The following is an 18,332-nucleotide window of genomic DNA, read 5'->3' as shown; positions in this document are numbered from 1 at the left end:
AAAAGATGTTTCCACTAGTGGGGGAATCTTGAACTAGGGGACATAATTACAGAATAAGGGGGCACACATTTAAAACTGAGATGCGTTCTCTCAGAGGGTGGTGAATCTCTGGAATTCTCTGCCTCAGGGAGTTGTGGAGGCTAGGTCACTAAATGTATTTGAGGAGGAGGTAGATAGATTTTTGAAATCTCAGAGTTGAGGATTAGGCAGAGCAGGCCCAAAAGAGGAGCTGAGGCCTGGGACAGATCAGCCAAGATCTTATTGAATGGCGGGGCAGGCCTGAGGGGCTGAATGGCCTACTCCTGCTCCTATTTCTTATGTTCTTAGGTTAACAATAAAACAACAAGCAAAATACTGCAGTGGCTGGAAATTTGAAATAAAACCAAATGCTGGAAACAGGAGGTCAGACAGCCTCTGTAGAGACAGGAAGATAGGGTTTACACTTCAGGTCAATGACCTTTCTTTAAACAATAAAAAGTTAATTTCCCCAGCTTTACTGCTAAGGCAAATTTTATAGTAGAACAAACCAAAAAAATGTACACAAGTCAAAACCACCTCATAACAAAACAATATCACCTACTTTGCAAGAACCATCCTGGAACTTCAGAATAATTTCTATTTAACCATCAGGACTAAGCAACAGATTTGTGTACAACTTTGACAGAAAACTGATTTACAGTTAGTTCTGCATTAATTATCATAGTGTGACAATACCAAAACAAAGTTCATCCCCCAGAGGTATGCTGGCCCAGAACAGACCACACTAAGGGCTGGATTTTACCTTAGGCAAACGGGAATTCACCACCGGCATAAAGCTCAGTTGCAAACCCGCTTCCGCCTAGCCCGGGGATCTGTCTCGCATTTTACGGGTCCCCGGGCTTTAATTGTCTCAAGGCGGGACTTCCACCCACTCGAGGGAGGAAGTCCACCTCAGTGAGCTGCCGGCCAATCAGCGGGCCGGCAGCTCTTAGTCCCAGAAGCGCCACCGGGAGCAGTGGCCACTGTTGGGATTGCAGCCCAGCCGACACCATGGAGCCTAGAGATGAAGTAAGTTGGGCTTGCCTCACCAGGGGGATCGATCCTTTGGTGAGGCTGGAGTGGTCGTTTGGGGGAGGGGCGTCTTAGGTCCCGGGGGTGGATTGGGAGGGGGCAGCCCTCAATCGGGCACCTTGTGCCCAACACACATGACCTCCCCACCCCCCCACCCTCCCCGGGACGTGGAAAAGCCGGCAGCTATCACTGGGTGGCCGTTCACGTCCCCAGCACACCCACCTGCCATGGGTAAAATACCTGTGGAGGCGGGCGCGGGCCCTTAAGTGGCCGTTAAATGGCCACTTCAGGGCCTTGAATGGCCTCAGGCGGGAGGGCTGTTCCCCCCCACCACCTGACCACCGTAAAGTCGACTGGAGGCAGGAGCAGGGCGGATAGGCCTCCCAGAGCCTCCCGCTCAATTTTATGCTGCCCCCACGCCACCAACTGACCTGCTGGGGCGGGGTAAAATTCAGCCCTAAGTAATTTCTTCACCCTCATCATTTAGTTCAAGCTAGAAACACAGTTAGATGACTTATACCAGGCACCTGTGCAATTCTAGGACTACTTGAGCAAATAATGAATCCGAGAATCATGTATAATGCTAGCTTGCACTGCTCAGATCAAAGAAAGGAAAACTCCATGCGTGCACATTTATGTACACAGAGTGCTGCTAATTAGATGGTGAAACTTTTAACAATATTAGAAAAGGGACACTCACCAGCTTTTCCTTAACATTAGGGAATTGAAGGCCAACTAGTACACCGATGGCAAAGTTTCAGATCTTACTGATTTGTTCTTGAATCATTTAATGTTTCACAAAGCAAGGACCTAAAATTTAAAAACTTAATTTTGAAGGCATTTTATATATCAAAACTGGCGTGAAGTCCAAGCAGAGCAAGATTCAATTCACATCAAAAATGCTGAACCAATGTTGATAGGCCTAGTTACACTGTGCTATACTTATTGCAACCTTTCCCAAACAGATTCCTGGATTTATTGAATTATATGAGCATTGTGGGCTACATTGTAGCTGTCCCAAAGTAAAAGCTCTCTTTGATCCCGAGGGCAATATGCTTATAATGAACTGAAGAATACAAGGTGTCAGTGTTGAACAATCAGCTCCACAATGAAAGCATAAGGTACATATAAACATTCTGAAGATACCATGGAATCAAAAAACATTACTACTGTAAAGCGTATTAGACTGTGTGTGTTTTTAGTCTGCAGATGATCATCTAATGTGTTGAAGCACATGAGCCACCCTTCCCCGAAAAAACTGGGTACAGTAGTTCCAGGTCTGCAATATGCTCAAGGCGCAACATGCACCCTAATGCAGGTGTCAACAGTAAAAGTGCCCAGAAGTATACTGACTAGCATTACTGGCTCATTAGGGCTCCAACCTCTATTTTTTTTTAAAAAGGCAGCCAAACCATAATGCAGACAGAGTCACTAAGCAGTGCTCCAGCTGCTTGGTACCCATCTGAAACAAATGCTGAATGGAATACCACTATTCTTTCTTCTTGGAACTATTTCACCGTTCCTTCACTGTCGCTGGGTCAAAATCCTGGAACTCCCTTCCTAACAGCACTGTGGGTATACCTACCCCATATGGACTGCAGCGGTTCAAGAAGGCATTTCACCACCACCTTTTTATTTTTTTTTATTTTTATTTTCGAGATACAGCACTGAAACAGGCCCTTTGGCCCACCAGGTCTGTGCCGACCAACAACCACTCATTTATACTAACCCTACAGTAATCCCATATTCCCTACCACCTACCCACACGAGGGGCAATTTACAATGGCCAATTTACCTATCACCTGCAAGTCTTTGGCTGTGGGAGGAAACCAGAGCACCCGGCGAAAACCCACGCGGTCACAGGGAGAACTTGCAAACTCCGCACAGGCAGTACCCAGAATCGAACCCAGGTCCCTGGAGCTGTGAGGCTGCGGTGCTAACCACTGCACCGCCATTCTTAAGGGCAATTAGGGATGGGCAATAAATGCTGGCATAGCCAGTGACGCACACATCCCATGAATGAATAAAAAAAATAAATAAAATTCAGATACCCTTGTCCTTTAAGCCTCCAATCCAGACTGAAAATTCCCAGCCTTTAACAGGCAGCCAGTAGCCCTTCACAGGCGACTACCATAATGCAGTCCTTGGGCTCCATGTGCAACATGGGAGACATGTTCCAAGAGTATTGGTAAATTATACAGTTTGCGTTACCTAATGAGGTCATCCCATCAGTGCTTTAAGCTTATTTGTGTTGCCAAATTCCTAAAATTTGTATATTTCGTTTAAATGTAAATAAATGCAGTCAAGTTAGGATATGGGCAGCAGAGTTTTGGATGAACTCAAGTTTATGGAGGGTGGAAGGTGGGAGGCCAGCCAGGAGAGCTTTGGAATTGTCTGGTCTAGAGGTAAAGAAAGGCATGGATAAGGGTTTCAGCAGCAGATGTCTGAGAGACAGGGCGGAGTCGGGCAATAGAAGACAAAAAATTTAAAGCAACACTTCCGCCAGTGGTTAATTTTCAACATATGAAAGAATTACAAATCAACAATCTAGTAAGGGGTTGGATGTAAACTGGATTTACATTCATTATATAAACCCTAATACTGGGTTACTGTTCGGTCTTATGAAGATTCTCCAGTTAGTTTTCATGTTATTGTATTTCTGTTGCAAGATGCTGCACAACATCGGGCATAAAGATACAAGAATTTGTGAAAAAAGCTTGATTATGTTTGATAATGCTCATGTGAAGTGCCTTAGGATACTTTACAATGTTAAATGTTCTACATAAATGCAAGTTGTTGTCTTTACAACCTATGTAAGATCAAGTTATTTTTGAAAATTACTGTAAAATCCATACTTCTACTAATGTACCTCTCATCCAAATCGATATTTATGGAGTGCCAATCCCTACAAATTACCTTTTTTTTTTTAAAAAATGACCTTTACCTGGAATTCTTTCATATTTCAGCATTCCCCACAAAGCAATTTTCCACTATTCTCTCCCAAAGATGCTAAGTCATCAGAGTGCTGCTCCATGGGTGGCAGGACCCCATTCACACTTCCCAATGATCATTTGAAACTAGAGAAAACCCAACCATCTGCCTTTAACCTTCAAGGGCATGACCATCACTGAATCCCTTTTCAGCAAGTTGGGGAGTCACTGTTGATCAAGAGATTAACTGGACCAGCTATATCAACAAAGTGACTGTAAGAGCAAGGCAAAAACTTGGTATTCTATGACAAATGGCTCACCTCCTGTCTCCTCAAATCCCATTCACTATATGTAAAAGGTGTGTGATGGAATACTTATCACTCACCTGGATTAGTACCACTGCAAAATTTAATGCTTTAATGCAGACAAACAATCTAAGGTTCTTCAGAGATTTGATCAGTCAAAAATTGATGCTAAGTCAAATAAAGATGTATGGGGCGGGGCAGAGGGTGTTGACCGAAAGCTCAACCAAAGAGCTAGGTTTTAAGGTGGTTCTTAAAAGAGAGGAAGCTGGAGGCAGAAGAGTTTCAAGAAGGAATTCTAGAGCATGGAGCCCAGGTGGCAATGGTGGAACACAGGCAGGGGATACACAAGGTCAGAGGGCTGGAGGAGGGTACAGAGATGCAAAGTGGTGGAATCATGATGGGATTTAGACACAAAGATGAGAATTTTAAATTGAAGGCATTGGGAGAATGTGAGCCAATGTAGGTCAGCAAACGTAACAAGTCAGCAGGACCTGATGTAGAATAAGACACGAGCAGCAGAGTTTTGGATAAGTTTGGTTTAACAGTGTGGGAGCATTGGAATCATTGTGTCTGGAAGTGATGTGTAGAGGTTCTCTCTGTAAAATACTCTTGAGGTCACACAATGCCATTCTGTATTTCACTGCTTATGGTATTATACACTACACTAATCTGCACTACTTATGTTAATCTAACCAGATTGTAACATAAATAACCAAAGTGCTATCCTTAAGACTTTTTTTCAATGTTGTAGGTAACAATGTGGTGCACCATAAAACTCAAATCAGCAACCAATATTCAATCAGCACTCCAGGCTACAGAAGGTTCACATAATATTTTCATAACTAAACTTCCAACGGTGGATCCTACAATGTGTTTGTTTGCACTTGATTTCTGAATACAACTAAAATCTATATAATAATATACACTATTAATACAGGGTTTGAGTTTAACTTACAAATTCCACCCCTTTGCTTGGGTAAGCTGTAACTTTGCAATGAAATATAAATGTAAAGAAAAGATTTTACTTGAGAACTAAACAGCAAATCTTACCTTATGAACACTTTTTGGATTTGCAAGCCAGGCATAATACATTTCCTCAAGATAATTTGAATTACTTCCATTGAGGAAAGGCTCCGAAGCTCCGGGTATACTGTAACGTCTACTCTGTAATACCAGCCTCACTGCAACATTGTGCTGAGTTAACCTCTTGACAGTCTGTGGTTTACATTTTGCAGTCAATATCCTCAGGTGATTCATGGCTGTTATCCTGCTATGTACAATCCTATAAAAATAAAGAAATCAGAATTTAAAAATTATAAAAATAAAAAATTGCAACTCTCATTCATTAACAGACTTTGTTTAGCTTGCTTTACTCAACATATTGGTAGCTCTAGCATTACAAATTACTTTAGCAGTGACCTTAATACTCGTTGAAAGATTATTCTTAGGGCTGATCGTTATTATGAGTGAGGGATGAGGTCTGCCATAAGCAAAATCAGAGTCAGATAGAGTTTGTTTTTAATTTTTTTTTCCAGCTACAATAACATTCACTGTTTTAAGGCACGATTGGTGCACTGCTGGGCCACTATTAGTTGCAACAAGCAGAGCTATGAACAGTTTGGTAGCACTTTCACTGGAGTCAGAAGACTGAGTTCAAGTCCCATTCCAGTACTTGAGCATAAAAATCCAGGCTGAGGGAGTGTTGCACTGTCGGAGGTGCTCTCTTTGGTGATGAGGTGTTAAACCAAGGACTTGTCTGCTCTCTCCAGTGGACATAAAATATCCCATGGCACCAATGAGAAAAGAGGAGCAGAGGAGTTATTTCTGGTGGCCTGACTAATATTTATCTCTCAATCAACACCACAACAACAGCTTAACTGGTCATTATCACATTGCTGTTTGTGGGAGATTGCGGAGTGCAAATTGGCTACCTCATTTGCTACATTACAACAGTGACTACACTTCAAAAGTACTTCTTGGTTATAAAATGTTTTGGGACATGCTGAGGTTGTGAAAGTTGCTATATAAATGCAAGTCTTTCTTTCTTTGAAAGATAACTAATAACATGGACTCAACACAGATTCTGAATAAGCAGAATTATGGAATCAAACTTCTATCAGTATCTATACTTGATATACTCCACCATAATTCTAGATCATGTATTTCACATTCACTTATAAAACAAATTTAGACTCTATTTATATACTTATTCAGTTGGGAAATTGCTGCCTTATACAGGTTAGTGCATGCATCAGATATACTGTATATGCAGCAGTAATGAAGCTTAAAATAAGACAAGTCACTGTTGACATTTTGAAGGTCAAACATCAGCCTGTGTTCTGTAATCCCTGGCTTAATTACAGAAATATGTTATTCTCCAATTTTCATTACAATGGAATGCAACTAAGACAAATCATTAAAACTGGGAGACAAAAATGTGCATGTTCTATATTTCGTGTGCCTCTCTATTAGTTAATTCAAACTCGTATTTTTATGGTGAAGTAATTTAAAGCCAATCTTTAATGGCAATAAAATCTCTGATCTATTACTACTACTGGCTCACCACCACCTTCTCAAGGGCAATTAGCGATAGACAAAAATGCTGTCCTAGCCAGCAATGCCCACATCCCATGAACAAATAAGAAAAAAAACAAAGAAGATAAGTATACACAAATTAACATTACAATTTTGCAAATGTCAGCTTAGTGCATTGTAAATTTTTTTTTTTAATTTCACCATAACAGCAGTTCACAAACTGGTCCTACAGCAAATGGGATAATGGCACAAGTGAATAAATACATGTATAACAATAACTTGTATTTATATATAGTGTCTTTAACATAGTAAAAAGTTTCAAGGCACTTCACAGGAGCATTATCAAACAAGATTTGGCACCGAGCCACAAAAGGAGATAGCAGGGCAGATGATCAAAAGCTTGGTCCAAGAGATAAGTTTTAAGGAGCGTCTTAAAGGAGGGAAGAGAGGTACAGAAGAGGAGAGGTTCAGGGAAGGAATTCCAGAGCATCAGGACTTGGTAGCGCAATTAAAATCAGGAATGCTCAAGATGCCAGAATTGGAGGTGTCAGAGGGTTGTAGGGCTGCAGGAGATTACAGAGATAGGGAGGGGTGAGGCCATGGACAGATTTGAAAGTAAAGATGAGAATTTTAAAATTGAGGCACTACTTAACAGGAATAATGGGTAAATGGGACTTGGTGCGAATTAGGACACGGGCATCAGACTTTTGACTGACCTCAAGCTTACAGAGGGTAGAATGGGGAGGCTGGCCAGGAGCGAGTTGGAAGAGTCAAGTTTAGAGGTAACAGAAGCACGAGTGAGGATTTCAGCAGCAGGTGAGCTGAGGCAGGGGTGAAGACAGTGTCACAGAGGTGCAAACAGGCAGCCTTAGTGATGGCACAGATGCGTGGCTGGAAGCTCATCTCGGGGTCACTACGACACCAAGGATGCAAAAAGTCTGGTTTAGGCTCAGACAGTTGCCAGGGAGAGGGATGGAGTCAGTGGAAAGGGAATGGACTTTGTATCAGGGACCAAAGACAATGGTTCTGGTCCTCCCAATATTTGTACTCATCCAGTACTGGATGTCAGAGAAGCAGTCTGACAACTTAGAGACAGCGGAGGGGTCGAGGATAGAACTGGGTGTCGTCAGCATACATGTGAAAACTAACACTGCGCTTTCGGATGATGTCGCCAAACGGCAGCATGTAGATGACAAATAAGAGGGGTCCAAGGATAGATCCTTGGGGATCACCAGAGGTAGGTGTGGGGGGGGGGAGCCTTTGCTGGTGATTCTGTGGCTTTATGCATTTGACTAAAAACCAGCACTGGGTTAACTAAAAACAGACAATGCTGGAAACACTCAGCAGGTCAGGGAGCAAACTGTCGGATGCTCATTTGGACAATAATTGCAATAAATGAGCCCGGCCTTGAAACATGACTGCAAGATTTCCAAAACCAATGGGGATGGACTTGAAATTCAGAAACCAATCAGGTTAAACTTGTTCAGGAATGAGGAATTACAACTGAGATTCCACCCAGTAGGCCTGAAAAGGGGGAGAGAAAAAAAAAAATCAGACGTTTAAAAGTGGTAATAAATGATCATCTGCGGTGAATACAAATGTCATTAAAAGCTGTGACGACAGATGGCCCTCGCTGTGTAATCACTGACACTATCAGAAATCCTGGTGATGCTGAGGCAGCGCAGTACTGACCGCCCGGTAGGTGCTGAAACCCAGCGGCGGTGGCGGCTCAGCGACCCCGGGCCCGGGCCCGGGCTCGGCCGCAGCTTCGGGCCCGGGTTTTTATTTTGCTGTTTCGCCGCCGCCCCCCCGCCCCAAAGAAAAAACCCGACAGCTCCAAGTGACAAAACTGATCAGAGAGAAAAAAAAAATATATATATATACATATAATTAAATAAATAATTCACCGACTGCCCCTTTTCCAACACAGACGATCTCCGCGGCAGGTGAAGTCCGACGGCCGAAACGGGCCCCTCGCCCCCTGTCACCGCCGCCCGCCCGCGGGTGGGAAAACTCGCTCGAGCTTCTCGCACGAGACGGTCGCCGGACGTCACAACGCACGTTGCCTGGATACGCCCCGCCCCGCCCCGCCCCTTTTCATTTGTGGGTTGCTCACGTGGTTCCACCCCGCCCTGCGGGCTGCTCACGTGACGCGCCCCACCCCAAAACCCCACCCTTCAGCTGCTCTCACACCCACTGTGTGGAGGTTTAGTGGTAACCCCTGTTGGAAAGGCTTTCGAATCTCCCTCAACGCCTCCAGTTCACACAGGCACTCTTGCCCCTCTAATATCGCCCAAGCTCAGAGGGACTCCCACCTCTAATTTCACTCAATACCAGGAGGCATTCTCCTTCCTTTAACCGGCTAATCAGTTCAATGATACATGAGCCCTCCAACTCCTCAAGTTGATAAAGGTACTCTTTACCCTCCAATTCCTTTCAGCTCAGCAGCATCGCCTTCAGTTCAGAGCAGAATTCTTCCCCAAATCAAAGAGGCGGTCTATCCCCTGAGTTGAGAGAGACATTTATCTCTCTTGTTATTCCGCAGCACGTAGAGGCATGCTACTGCTTCAATCTGCCATTTCCGAGAGGTGCTCAACTGACTCCAACTCCCCACAAAGGCAATCTCTATCCTCTACCCTACTTCAAATCTCAAAGGCGTTGACCCCTTTGCAGCTTCTATTGTATTTCAAATAGGCATTAGATTAGATTAGATTAGAGATACAGCACTGAAACAGGCCCTTCGGCCCACCGAGTCTGTGCCGAACATCAACCACCCATTTATACTAATCCTACACTAATCCCATATTCCTACCAAACATCCCCACCTGTCCCTATATTAGTGACAATTTATAATGGCCAATTTACCTATCAACCTGCAAGTCTTTTGGCTTGTGGGAGGAAACCGGAGCACCCGGAGAAAACCCACGCAGACACAGGGAGAACTTGCAAACTCCACACAGGCAGTACCCGGAATCGAACCCGGGTCCCTGGAGCTGTGAGGCTGCGGTGCTAACCACTGCGCCACTGTGCCACCCAATCTATCCTCCCAGTTCAGTGTGACAACCTTGAATCCCCCAATTAAGAGATACTCTACATTCTCTACCTCCTAATTCAGAAGGACACTATTTCAAGCAATTTTACCCCCTCCAATTCACAAAGCACTCTACTATCTCTCAAGGTTTCATTCCTTCTTTGTTCCGAAAAGCACTCTTGTCTCCAGATCTTTCTGCAAACTCCAACTGCAATTTCTCTTGCTGCTGTTTTGTTCCAAAAGCAGAAATTCCTATATGCGTCCCACTGCCACTGGACAAAGCACAGTGTCAGGATCAAGCTGCAGCTGGAATTGGTAGCAATTTCCCAGCTAATCCCTTAGGACAATAGGTCAGCCGTTATACTGTGAACTCACCAATGTCTCTAAGAGATAATATATATTGTGTCATCTAATTGATTGGTTTAATATGATATAAGGGTTCAATAGAGTAGATACTGAGAAGCTAATTCCACTGGAGGCAAGTCCAGAACAAGGGGGTGCAACATCAGAATTCCAGCCTGGCCTTTCAGGAGTGAAATCAGGAAGAACTTTTACATACAAAGGATAGTGGAAGTCTGGAATTCTCTCCCCCCAAAAGTCTGTGGATACTGGGTCAACTGAAATTTTCGGGACAGAGATTGACAGGTTTTTACTAGGTAAGGGTTACAAGGGATATGGGCAAATGGAGTTGAGATACATATCAGTCATGGTCTAGTTTATTGGCAGTACTGGCTTGAGGGGCCTATAGTTCCTAAGCCACTTTGACGGAATAAAACACAGGATATGTCTGGCTCTACAGCTGGACATGTTATAACATTACTCCCAAATGATATTTCATGACAATTAATGAGTTACATCGAATCCAGCTTTCTGGAGGCCCTCTTCAGTATCATAAAAATGTTTGGCACTGATTTAGTTTTGTTCACTACCTGGATATCATTCAAAATTCATGTTCAAAAATGCCCGAAAATATTTTCTGATCCTATTTCAGCTATCATAAATATGCTAAAAGATTGAAGGCCAATGTAGATAAGTGAAATAATGGCCTTACAAAGGTTATTTATGATCTCTTGTACAAATCAAGTGGCATTCAGAGTTTCACTCTCAAGGTAAATTGTTGTTCTACAGAAAGAGGTATGATAAGAGAAAATTATTTTGTAGTTTCACCTTGCATACTTAGATGCCATAAAACAGGAAGGAATTCATGCTGCATGTCTGAGCATAAAGGAGAGGTCTATTCAGCATCCAATGCACAGTGTATGGTAATGCTGCACTAGACCTAGTACACAATGCTCTACACAAGGCTTGTTGATATCCCAAATCATGCAAATGAGGACTGTACCCTACGATGCACCTGGTGCACCGAGGGCACGCTCCAGTCATATGAAGTGGGTGCTGGAAGGAAAGCTCATTCCCTTACTCTGGTTGTTGCCTCCTAAAGTGATTTCATTTGTTAATAACAGTCTCTGCTATATTTTTTGCACCCAAAAGGAAGTTTATTTTGCAACGTAAATGTTTGACACAAAGGAACTGAACATACTCAGCTTCTTAAAGGTGCAGTCTATCAGTTGCATCTGCTTGCTTTCTGAGGGATATTTCATGCTGATCTACTGAGGTATCCTTCTGTATTTGCAGAATTTGGAACAAGAAGTGGAAGTCTAAAGGTGATATATCATACAGATGTCTTTGCAACATACTTTTGTATAGGGCCAGATAATCATATGTGGACATATCCAAAGGTTCCTGCATGCAGAGCCTACTGAAGAGACCCTTAACAAGACGACGCAAATTCCTGTGACCAGACCTATAAAGAAATTCCAGAACAGGGGCATTTCTGCTAATAGCTGTCATTATAACAATTGCTTTGAACTTGCATTCCACTGGGTTCTTCTTAAGAACAGCTGCAGGTGTCTGCCAAATATCCCAACCTGCTGTGCACAGTACCTCATACAGGTGAGGGATGCATCAGACATTGCCCTTTGCAGTCCTTGATATCATTGAGGTGAACTAAGAATTAAACGGTACTTCAAACAATGGGCTATTGCATTACTGCTGTTGGCCAAACTATGGCTAGATCTTTAAATTTGAGTCAATTTGTGTAGGAGAACTCAGAGCCAAATAAAAACTAGCAGTATAATAAAACGCCAAACACAGACATAGATCCCAATCCATTTTTCCTACTCAGAAAACAAGTATGCCCTTAGAGTTTTAAAACCATGGCACAATCTCTTATTAATAGATAATTGACATCCTGTCACCATATTTTGTTTCTAAAAACCAACATAAGTCTAGAATTAATCTTTGGAAATATCAATCTATCATTTTATGATTTGGTTATTGGCAAAAAACATGCCTATTTGTGACTTTATTAGATTTGCTTCTGACAGTTCAGACTGTATCACACTAACTATGAGTTATATATCCTTTGCATCTATTTCTATACAGCATTTGTCTCTATCAACTTGAGTCTTTTTAGTTAGCTAAAGCATTTTGGTTTTGAATTCTTTTCAGTATTTAATTGTAATACTCATTTTTTCCAAAGCTTTAGGACTTCATAAAAGACTGCAAACTGTCTACTTTCTCAAGATCATTTCTAATGAGGGGCAAAAAACAAGGATGCCCCCACCTTTCCTCATTGCAACTGAAATGATAACTGTTATAATCTGAACAATACTGTGCAGTTGCTTTGCTACTTGATTTAAACACTGAGTCCGAAGCTGTTCTTCACCATCCTTGGCTGTCCTCTGGGATTATATCTTGGAAGTTCCGACACAAATCATTACATAATTGCTCAGTGAACATCATGCCTGTCATGACAATGAAAAGAAAAACGGTCATGAAATTGGATTGGATTTAGGAATAGTTCGATGCTGCAGTTATACTGAAGCTACCAATTAGACACTGGTATCTGCCAATTGCAATGGAGTCAGCAGAGCCTTGTTATAAACCAGAGCAATATCAATCTGACAGGTACTAAGCAATAGTTAAGTTTCATACCCGCTTTGATAGATGCACACCCCCAGCCATTAATTTTTAATCCTAGAAGACAGAAAATACAACAACAACTTGTAGCACAGTGGCTAGCTCCGCAGCCTCGCAGCTCCACCGAACCGGACTCGCGTCTGGGTACTGCCTGTGCGGAGTTTGCAAGTTCTCCCTGTGACCGCGTGGGTTTCCGCCGGGTGCTCCGGTTTCCTCCCACAGCCAAAGATTTGCAGGTTGATAGGAAAATTGGCCATTGTAAATTGCCCCTGGTCTAGGTAGGTGGTAGGAGAATTGAGGGAAGATGGGGAAGTGGTAGGGAATATGGGATTAATGTAGGATTAGTATAAATGGGTGGTTGATGGTCGGCACAGACTCGGTGGGCCGAAGGGCCTGTTTCAGTGCTGTATCTCTCTAAATGCATCACCTCTCTCCCTATATAGCACGTTTAACATCATAAAACATCCCAAGACACGTCACTGGAGCGTTATAAAGCAAGTTTGACACCAAGCCACATAAAGAGATATTGGAGAAATGACCAAAAGCTTGGTCAAAAAGAGTGTCTTAAAGGAGAAAAGTGATATGGAGAGGCGCAAAGGTTTAAAAAGGGAATTCCAGAGCCTAGGGCCTGAAGGCATAGCGACTAACGGTGGAATGATTAAAATTGGGGATGCTGAGGCCAGAATTAGAGGTGTGCAGTGTAAATAGGAATATTCCTCTGACAAAGATTAGTATTCGAACTTCTTCACTCTAATCATTGAGATCAGAATTGATAGGATTTTAGGATAAGGAGTTTGTAAGTTTTTGCTTAAGTATATCTGTCTTTTTGGTGTTTTATATTATATATTATATATAGAAGGATGCAGTAGGGTTTCTCTAGGGGTTAGTATTAAGACCATTGCTTTTCTTGTTATATGACTTGGACTTGGGTATAGGGAGTTCAATTTCGAAGTTTGCGGATGATTAAGACTTGGCAACACATGGCAGATGCCACTTAATGCACATAAATGTGAAGCAATGCACTTTAGCAGAAACACCATGGAGAGGCAGTATAATCTAAATGGTACTATCTTGAGAAGTGGGTGCAAGAACAGAAATACCTGAGGTGCACTTTGAAGGTGGCAGGGCAAGTTGAGATGATAGATAAGGAAGCGTATGGGATAATTGGCTTTGTAAGTAAGGACATTGAATCCAAATCTTTATAAATCACTGGTTTAGCCTCAGCTGGAGTATTATGTCCAATTCTGGACAGCATACTTTAGGAAAGATGTCAATGCTCTGGAGGGGATATAGAGGAGGTATACCAGGATAATACAAGGAATGAGGGAGTTCAGTTATATGGAGAGATTGGAGAAGCTGAGGTTGTTCTCATTAGAGCAGATAAGGTTAATAGGAGACCTAACAGATTCAAAAGTACAAGGGGTTTGATAGAGCAAGTAGGGATAAACAATTTCCTCTGGCAAGTGGGTCGGTAACCAAAGGTCACAGATTTAAAATGATTGGCAAAATAACTAGAGGGGAAATGAGGAGAAATTTCTTCACAGAGAGGGTCGCCAAGATTGTGTGGTGGAATCAGATACTATAGCAACTATCAAATGGCAATTGGGCATGTACTTGAAGAGGACTAATTTGCAGGGTTATGGGGAAAAGCTGCTTCTTTACTATTTTAGTAAACTAACCTTGTTTTTGGCAAATTTACACATATTAGTAGAGATTTCCTGATTTATTTTAAATCTGTTCTCATGATTATGCTAATTGCAAGAAAGGAATAATTCAATTTAAATGTTACCACAAGTAATAATCAACATAACAAATCCTGCAGAGAGAGGACATTAATATAACAAATAGCTAAGTTGCTTTTTAATGAATGAAATGTGACCACTTATTTCATATGTAGTAGGAATTACAAACTAGCAATTGCATAATAATAAATTATGGGGAGAAGTGATGGGCTGCTTACTGGGCACATGGAGTGAATTAAAGTGGCTTGTACCTGCAAAATGGTTCCCATTAAATGTAAGTAGAAAATAAATATTAAAAATTAGCTCACAAATACTAGCCGGAGGTTCACCAGCTCTTTGGAGATGGGCTGAGAGGTGGGAAGGGTGATAAAATGGCGGTGAAAAGCGTCAGGAGGGAAGCCCAACGTGTTCCTGCCGCCAGTGGATATTATTAAAGATGGGAACAGTAATGGCTCAGCCGCCCAGGCCAATTAATTGGCCCGCTGACGGACACCTTACAAACCTTGGAACGGCCCCCGCCTCATGGTGAATCCGCCAGCTGCAACAAGGCCTCCTCCAAATGGCTTCCCGGGGCAGGGAGAGGGGCTTTCCTTTCCAGAGGCTCCATGGTGCTAGGAGGGGCCCCCTGGTGGCAATGACTGCTCCCTGTGGCTCTGATGCCTCTTCTGGAGGGTTCACCCCTCGAGTTGCTGGGGCCGGCCTGCCTAGCCCTTGCACATCCATCAATCACATACCGGCCCTTCGCGGGCGCTTCAATATGGAGACACCCTCTCCTTCTCCTTTTAGTCTTAGCAGCGGCCACCTCTATCGGTGCCGTTGCTGGGACTGCAGAGCTTCCGGCGCTCCCGTTGGACCTTAATTGGACGGCGGTTCTGGCAGTGTCCTCTCAATTGGTCAATGCCGATAATATCACCCCTGCCATCCTGCCGACTGCACATAGGGGCTCGGGAGCCACTTTTAGTCCCAACATCGGGACCCACAGCATGCTGGTAAGGTTCCAACCACTATTTCAAATAGTGTTATAAACAAAGGAATGAATGATGAGTATGCAATATTTCCACTCGTGAGCTGATTTTATAAACTTGCAACATCAGCTAACTTGCAAAATTATTTATGCTGCATAGAGCTAGTTATTAAAGAATGTGCATTTATATAGCACCATTAAGCTTTGTGAATAAAAATTCAACCTCACATTAAGTTTCAAATGATAATGACCCAATCACAGTTTAATTCATAATGCACTGTGTAGTGAATTCATCATTAGAATTAACATTAAAGAGGAAATACAGTTTATTTTTCATAGTTTGTTACAAATTGCATCATTTTAAAGATATTTAAATACCCAGTTAAAAGATTTGTGTCACATACTTGTTACCTAAATGAGATTGTGTAAATCTAGTAAGATTGGCAATTCATTAAATTGTCGATGGATTTTTTATGTTTTGACATCAGCAGGAAGAATGGTGTCCACCAGAAGTAAATTTGATTGCTGGATTACAACATCATATCTCAACGCACAAGTTATGTCTTTATATGCATTCATTTTTAATGGACAATAGATCAAATTGGAAGCCTTACAAATTGCTTTTTTTTTACTTGGATACTTTAATTCTCTTCCTATGAAGTCCCCGTGCAAACAACAGTCTTAAACAACTTGGGAATGGGACTTGGTTATGCAATTGGCAGCCAGTCACCTGTGTCACTGTATTCATAACTCCCTTGAAATTGAGCATGCTAGAGATATATACAAAAATACTGTGGTCTGAACCAGAAGTATAGACCACACAAATTATAAGGCACATGGGCAAAGTATCTTATCAAAAGGTTTCAGTTCGGGCCAATCATGGTGGTTTGATATCAGATAGGAATAATTCTGACAGTTTCACTTAATAATTTATTTACATTAGTTTTGCTGTAAGATAATTGCTTTGGCCTGTTTTGCAGATTGATAACTGTCACCTGTCCATTGGGCAGAAAAGCCATGGCCTGCATCAACTGAAGATCAATTGTTATATTTCAGCACTTCAAGCTACTTTGACCTTACTTCGGTGCCATTTCATTGGAAAAGAGCCCAAATCTTGGTTAAATTTACAATTAATCATGAAAATATGTAAATGTGGTCTCCAATAAGAGCTTTTTTTCCTCCAGAGAGTATCATTTATTTCGGTTGCTGTAGTTGTTGGAATTAATTCCGATCTAATCTAATAAAGGCTTAATTATTGTCAAGAATATTATTACAAAGAAAAGATTTTTTTTTATTAGGGAATCAAATGTAGTTTCTCCTCTGATATCTTAATGGGTTGGGGAGCCCTCAGAAGAAAACTAACTTGGACTAATAATATTTGGGCTTGTATTAGCTAAAACCAACTGTAAATACCCGTCAGTAATTTGTACTACCTACAGATCATAAAAAAGCTACTGATCATAAGGAAGCATGGAACAACAAAAGGCCATTCAGTCTATTAAAACAGTTCCTTCCACAGACTCTATACAATCTTATCCCTTGTGAACTCTTCCAAGTGTATTGGATCTCCTGGACAAAGGCATTGAACTTAGTATTTGGTATATTCTCAATGTAGTAATCAGCAACAAACAATCAGAACAGTGGAATAAATATAATAGAGGGCCTCTTTCCAGCAAGGAAAGATGATTCCTTCGGTTCCTCAGCTCATACAGTCCTTCACTTATTCACTAAACAATAGTCAGAAAGCGCCAGTTAGGCTTAATCTGGTTCATACATGAGAATTACAGGAAATAATGGAGTGCACTCAAACATATAGATTAATTATACAACTTTATTAGGTTCACTCAAAATATATCAAAACATGCAATACAAACCGCTAATCTACAATGAATGACCACATGGCACTAACTATAAATTGTTCGAAATATGAAGAAAACAAAATATCTACAATTAACCGAGGACAGTCAACTTCACATTGATTGTAGTTCTCGAGTGACTGATCAAGTCACTCCTTCCATATGGTTTCAACACCAAGTTTCTTTAACTGTTCCTTTTAAACTGTAATTCTATGGAGGGGCAAGATAGTGTACTGGCAGTGGCTTATAGTCCAATTAGTATTTGTTTTAGGCCAAAATACCCTATTATATACTGAGCTCTTTGAAAAAGCCCACCCTGGCAATGTCAATCTTCTTCAAACTTCCTTCAGTCAGTTTCCATCAGTTGGAGGTGCTTGGGGGCAGTTCCTTACCCTCTGATGTTTGGCTAGGCACAGCTGTGTTAGCATAGGGCAGGCGGTGGCGTAGTGGTATTATCACTGGCCGAGTAAGCCAGAGACCCAGGGTATTTCTCTGGGGACATGGGTTCGAATCCCACCACAGCAGAAGGTGGAATTTGAATTTAATAAATAAATCCGGGGAAATGGCAGCTGGAGTTTAATCCAGACAAATGTGAGGTAATGCATTTTGGAAGGTCTAATGCAGGTGGGAGGTATACAGTAAATGGCAGAACCCTTAGGAGTATTGACAGGCAGAGAGATCTGGGCGTACAGGTCCACAGGTCACTGAAAGTGGCATCGCAGGTGGATAAGGTAGTCAAGAAGGCATACAGCATGCTTGCCTTCATCGGTCGGGGCATAGAGTATAAAAATTGGCAAGTCATGCTGCAGCTGTACAGAACCTTAGGCCACACTTAGAATATTGCATGCAATTCTGGTCGCCACACTACCAGAAGGACGTGGAGGCTTTGGAGAGGGTACAGAAGAGGTTTACCAGGATGTTGCCTGGTCTGGAGAGC

General features: G+C 42.1%; 1 protein-coding gene across 2 annotated transcripts in view; it reads right to left on the bottom strand.

Annotated features, from left to right (window-relative positions):
• Nucleotides 1–8,860, bottom strand: part of LOC137355451 (2-oxoglutarate dehydrogenase-like, mitochondrial) — a 90,243-nt gene extending 81,383 nt beyond the window's left edge. Inside the window, exons 1-2 of one of the 2 annotated variants that reach the window (XM_068020568.1) lie at nucleotides 8,705–8,860; nucleotides 5,336–5,567 (exon numbers count right to left, since the gene is read on the bottom strand). In XM_068020568.1, coding sequence (XP_067876669.1) covers nucleotides 5,336–5,567; nucleotides 8,705–8,706 — 234 coding nt within the window. In that variant the 5' untranslated portion in view covers nucleotides 8,707–8,860. The remainder of the gene's footprint in view (nucleotides 1–5,335; nucleotides 5,568–8,704) is intronic. The other variant, XM_068020569.1, reaches the window with a different exon arrangement.
• Nucleotides 8,861–18,332: the final 9,472 nt, after the last annotated feature.

Source organism: Heterodontus francisci, chromosome 42, assembly GCF_036365525.1.
Source record: "Heterodontus francisci isolate sHetFra1 chromosome 42, sHetFra1.hap1, whole genome shotgun sequence".
Classification (NCBI taxonomy): domain Eukaryota; kingdom Metazoa; phylum Chordata; class Chondrichthyes; order Heterodontiformes; family Heterodontidae; genus Heterodontus; species Heterodontus francisci.
The sequence above is the reverse complement of the archived record's forward strand: the minus strand, read 5'-3'. Positions and strand labels throughout refer to the sequence as shown.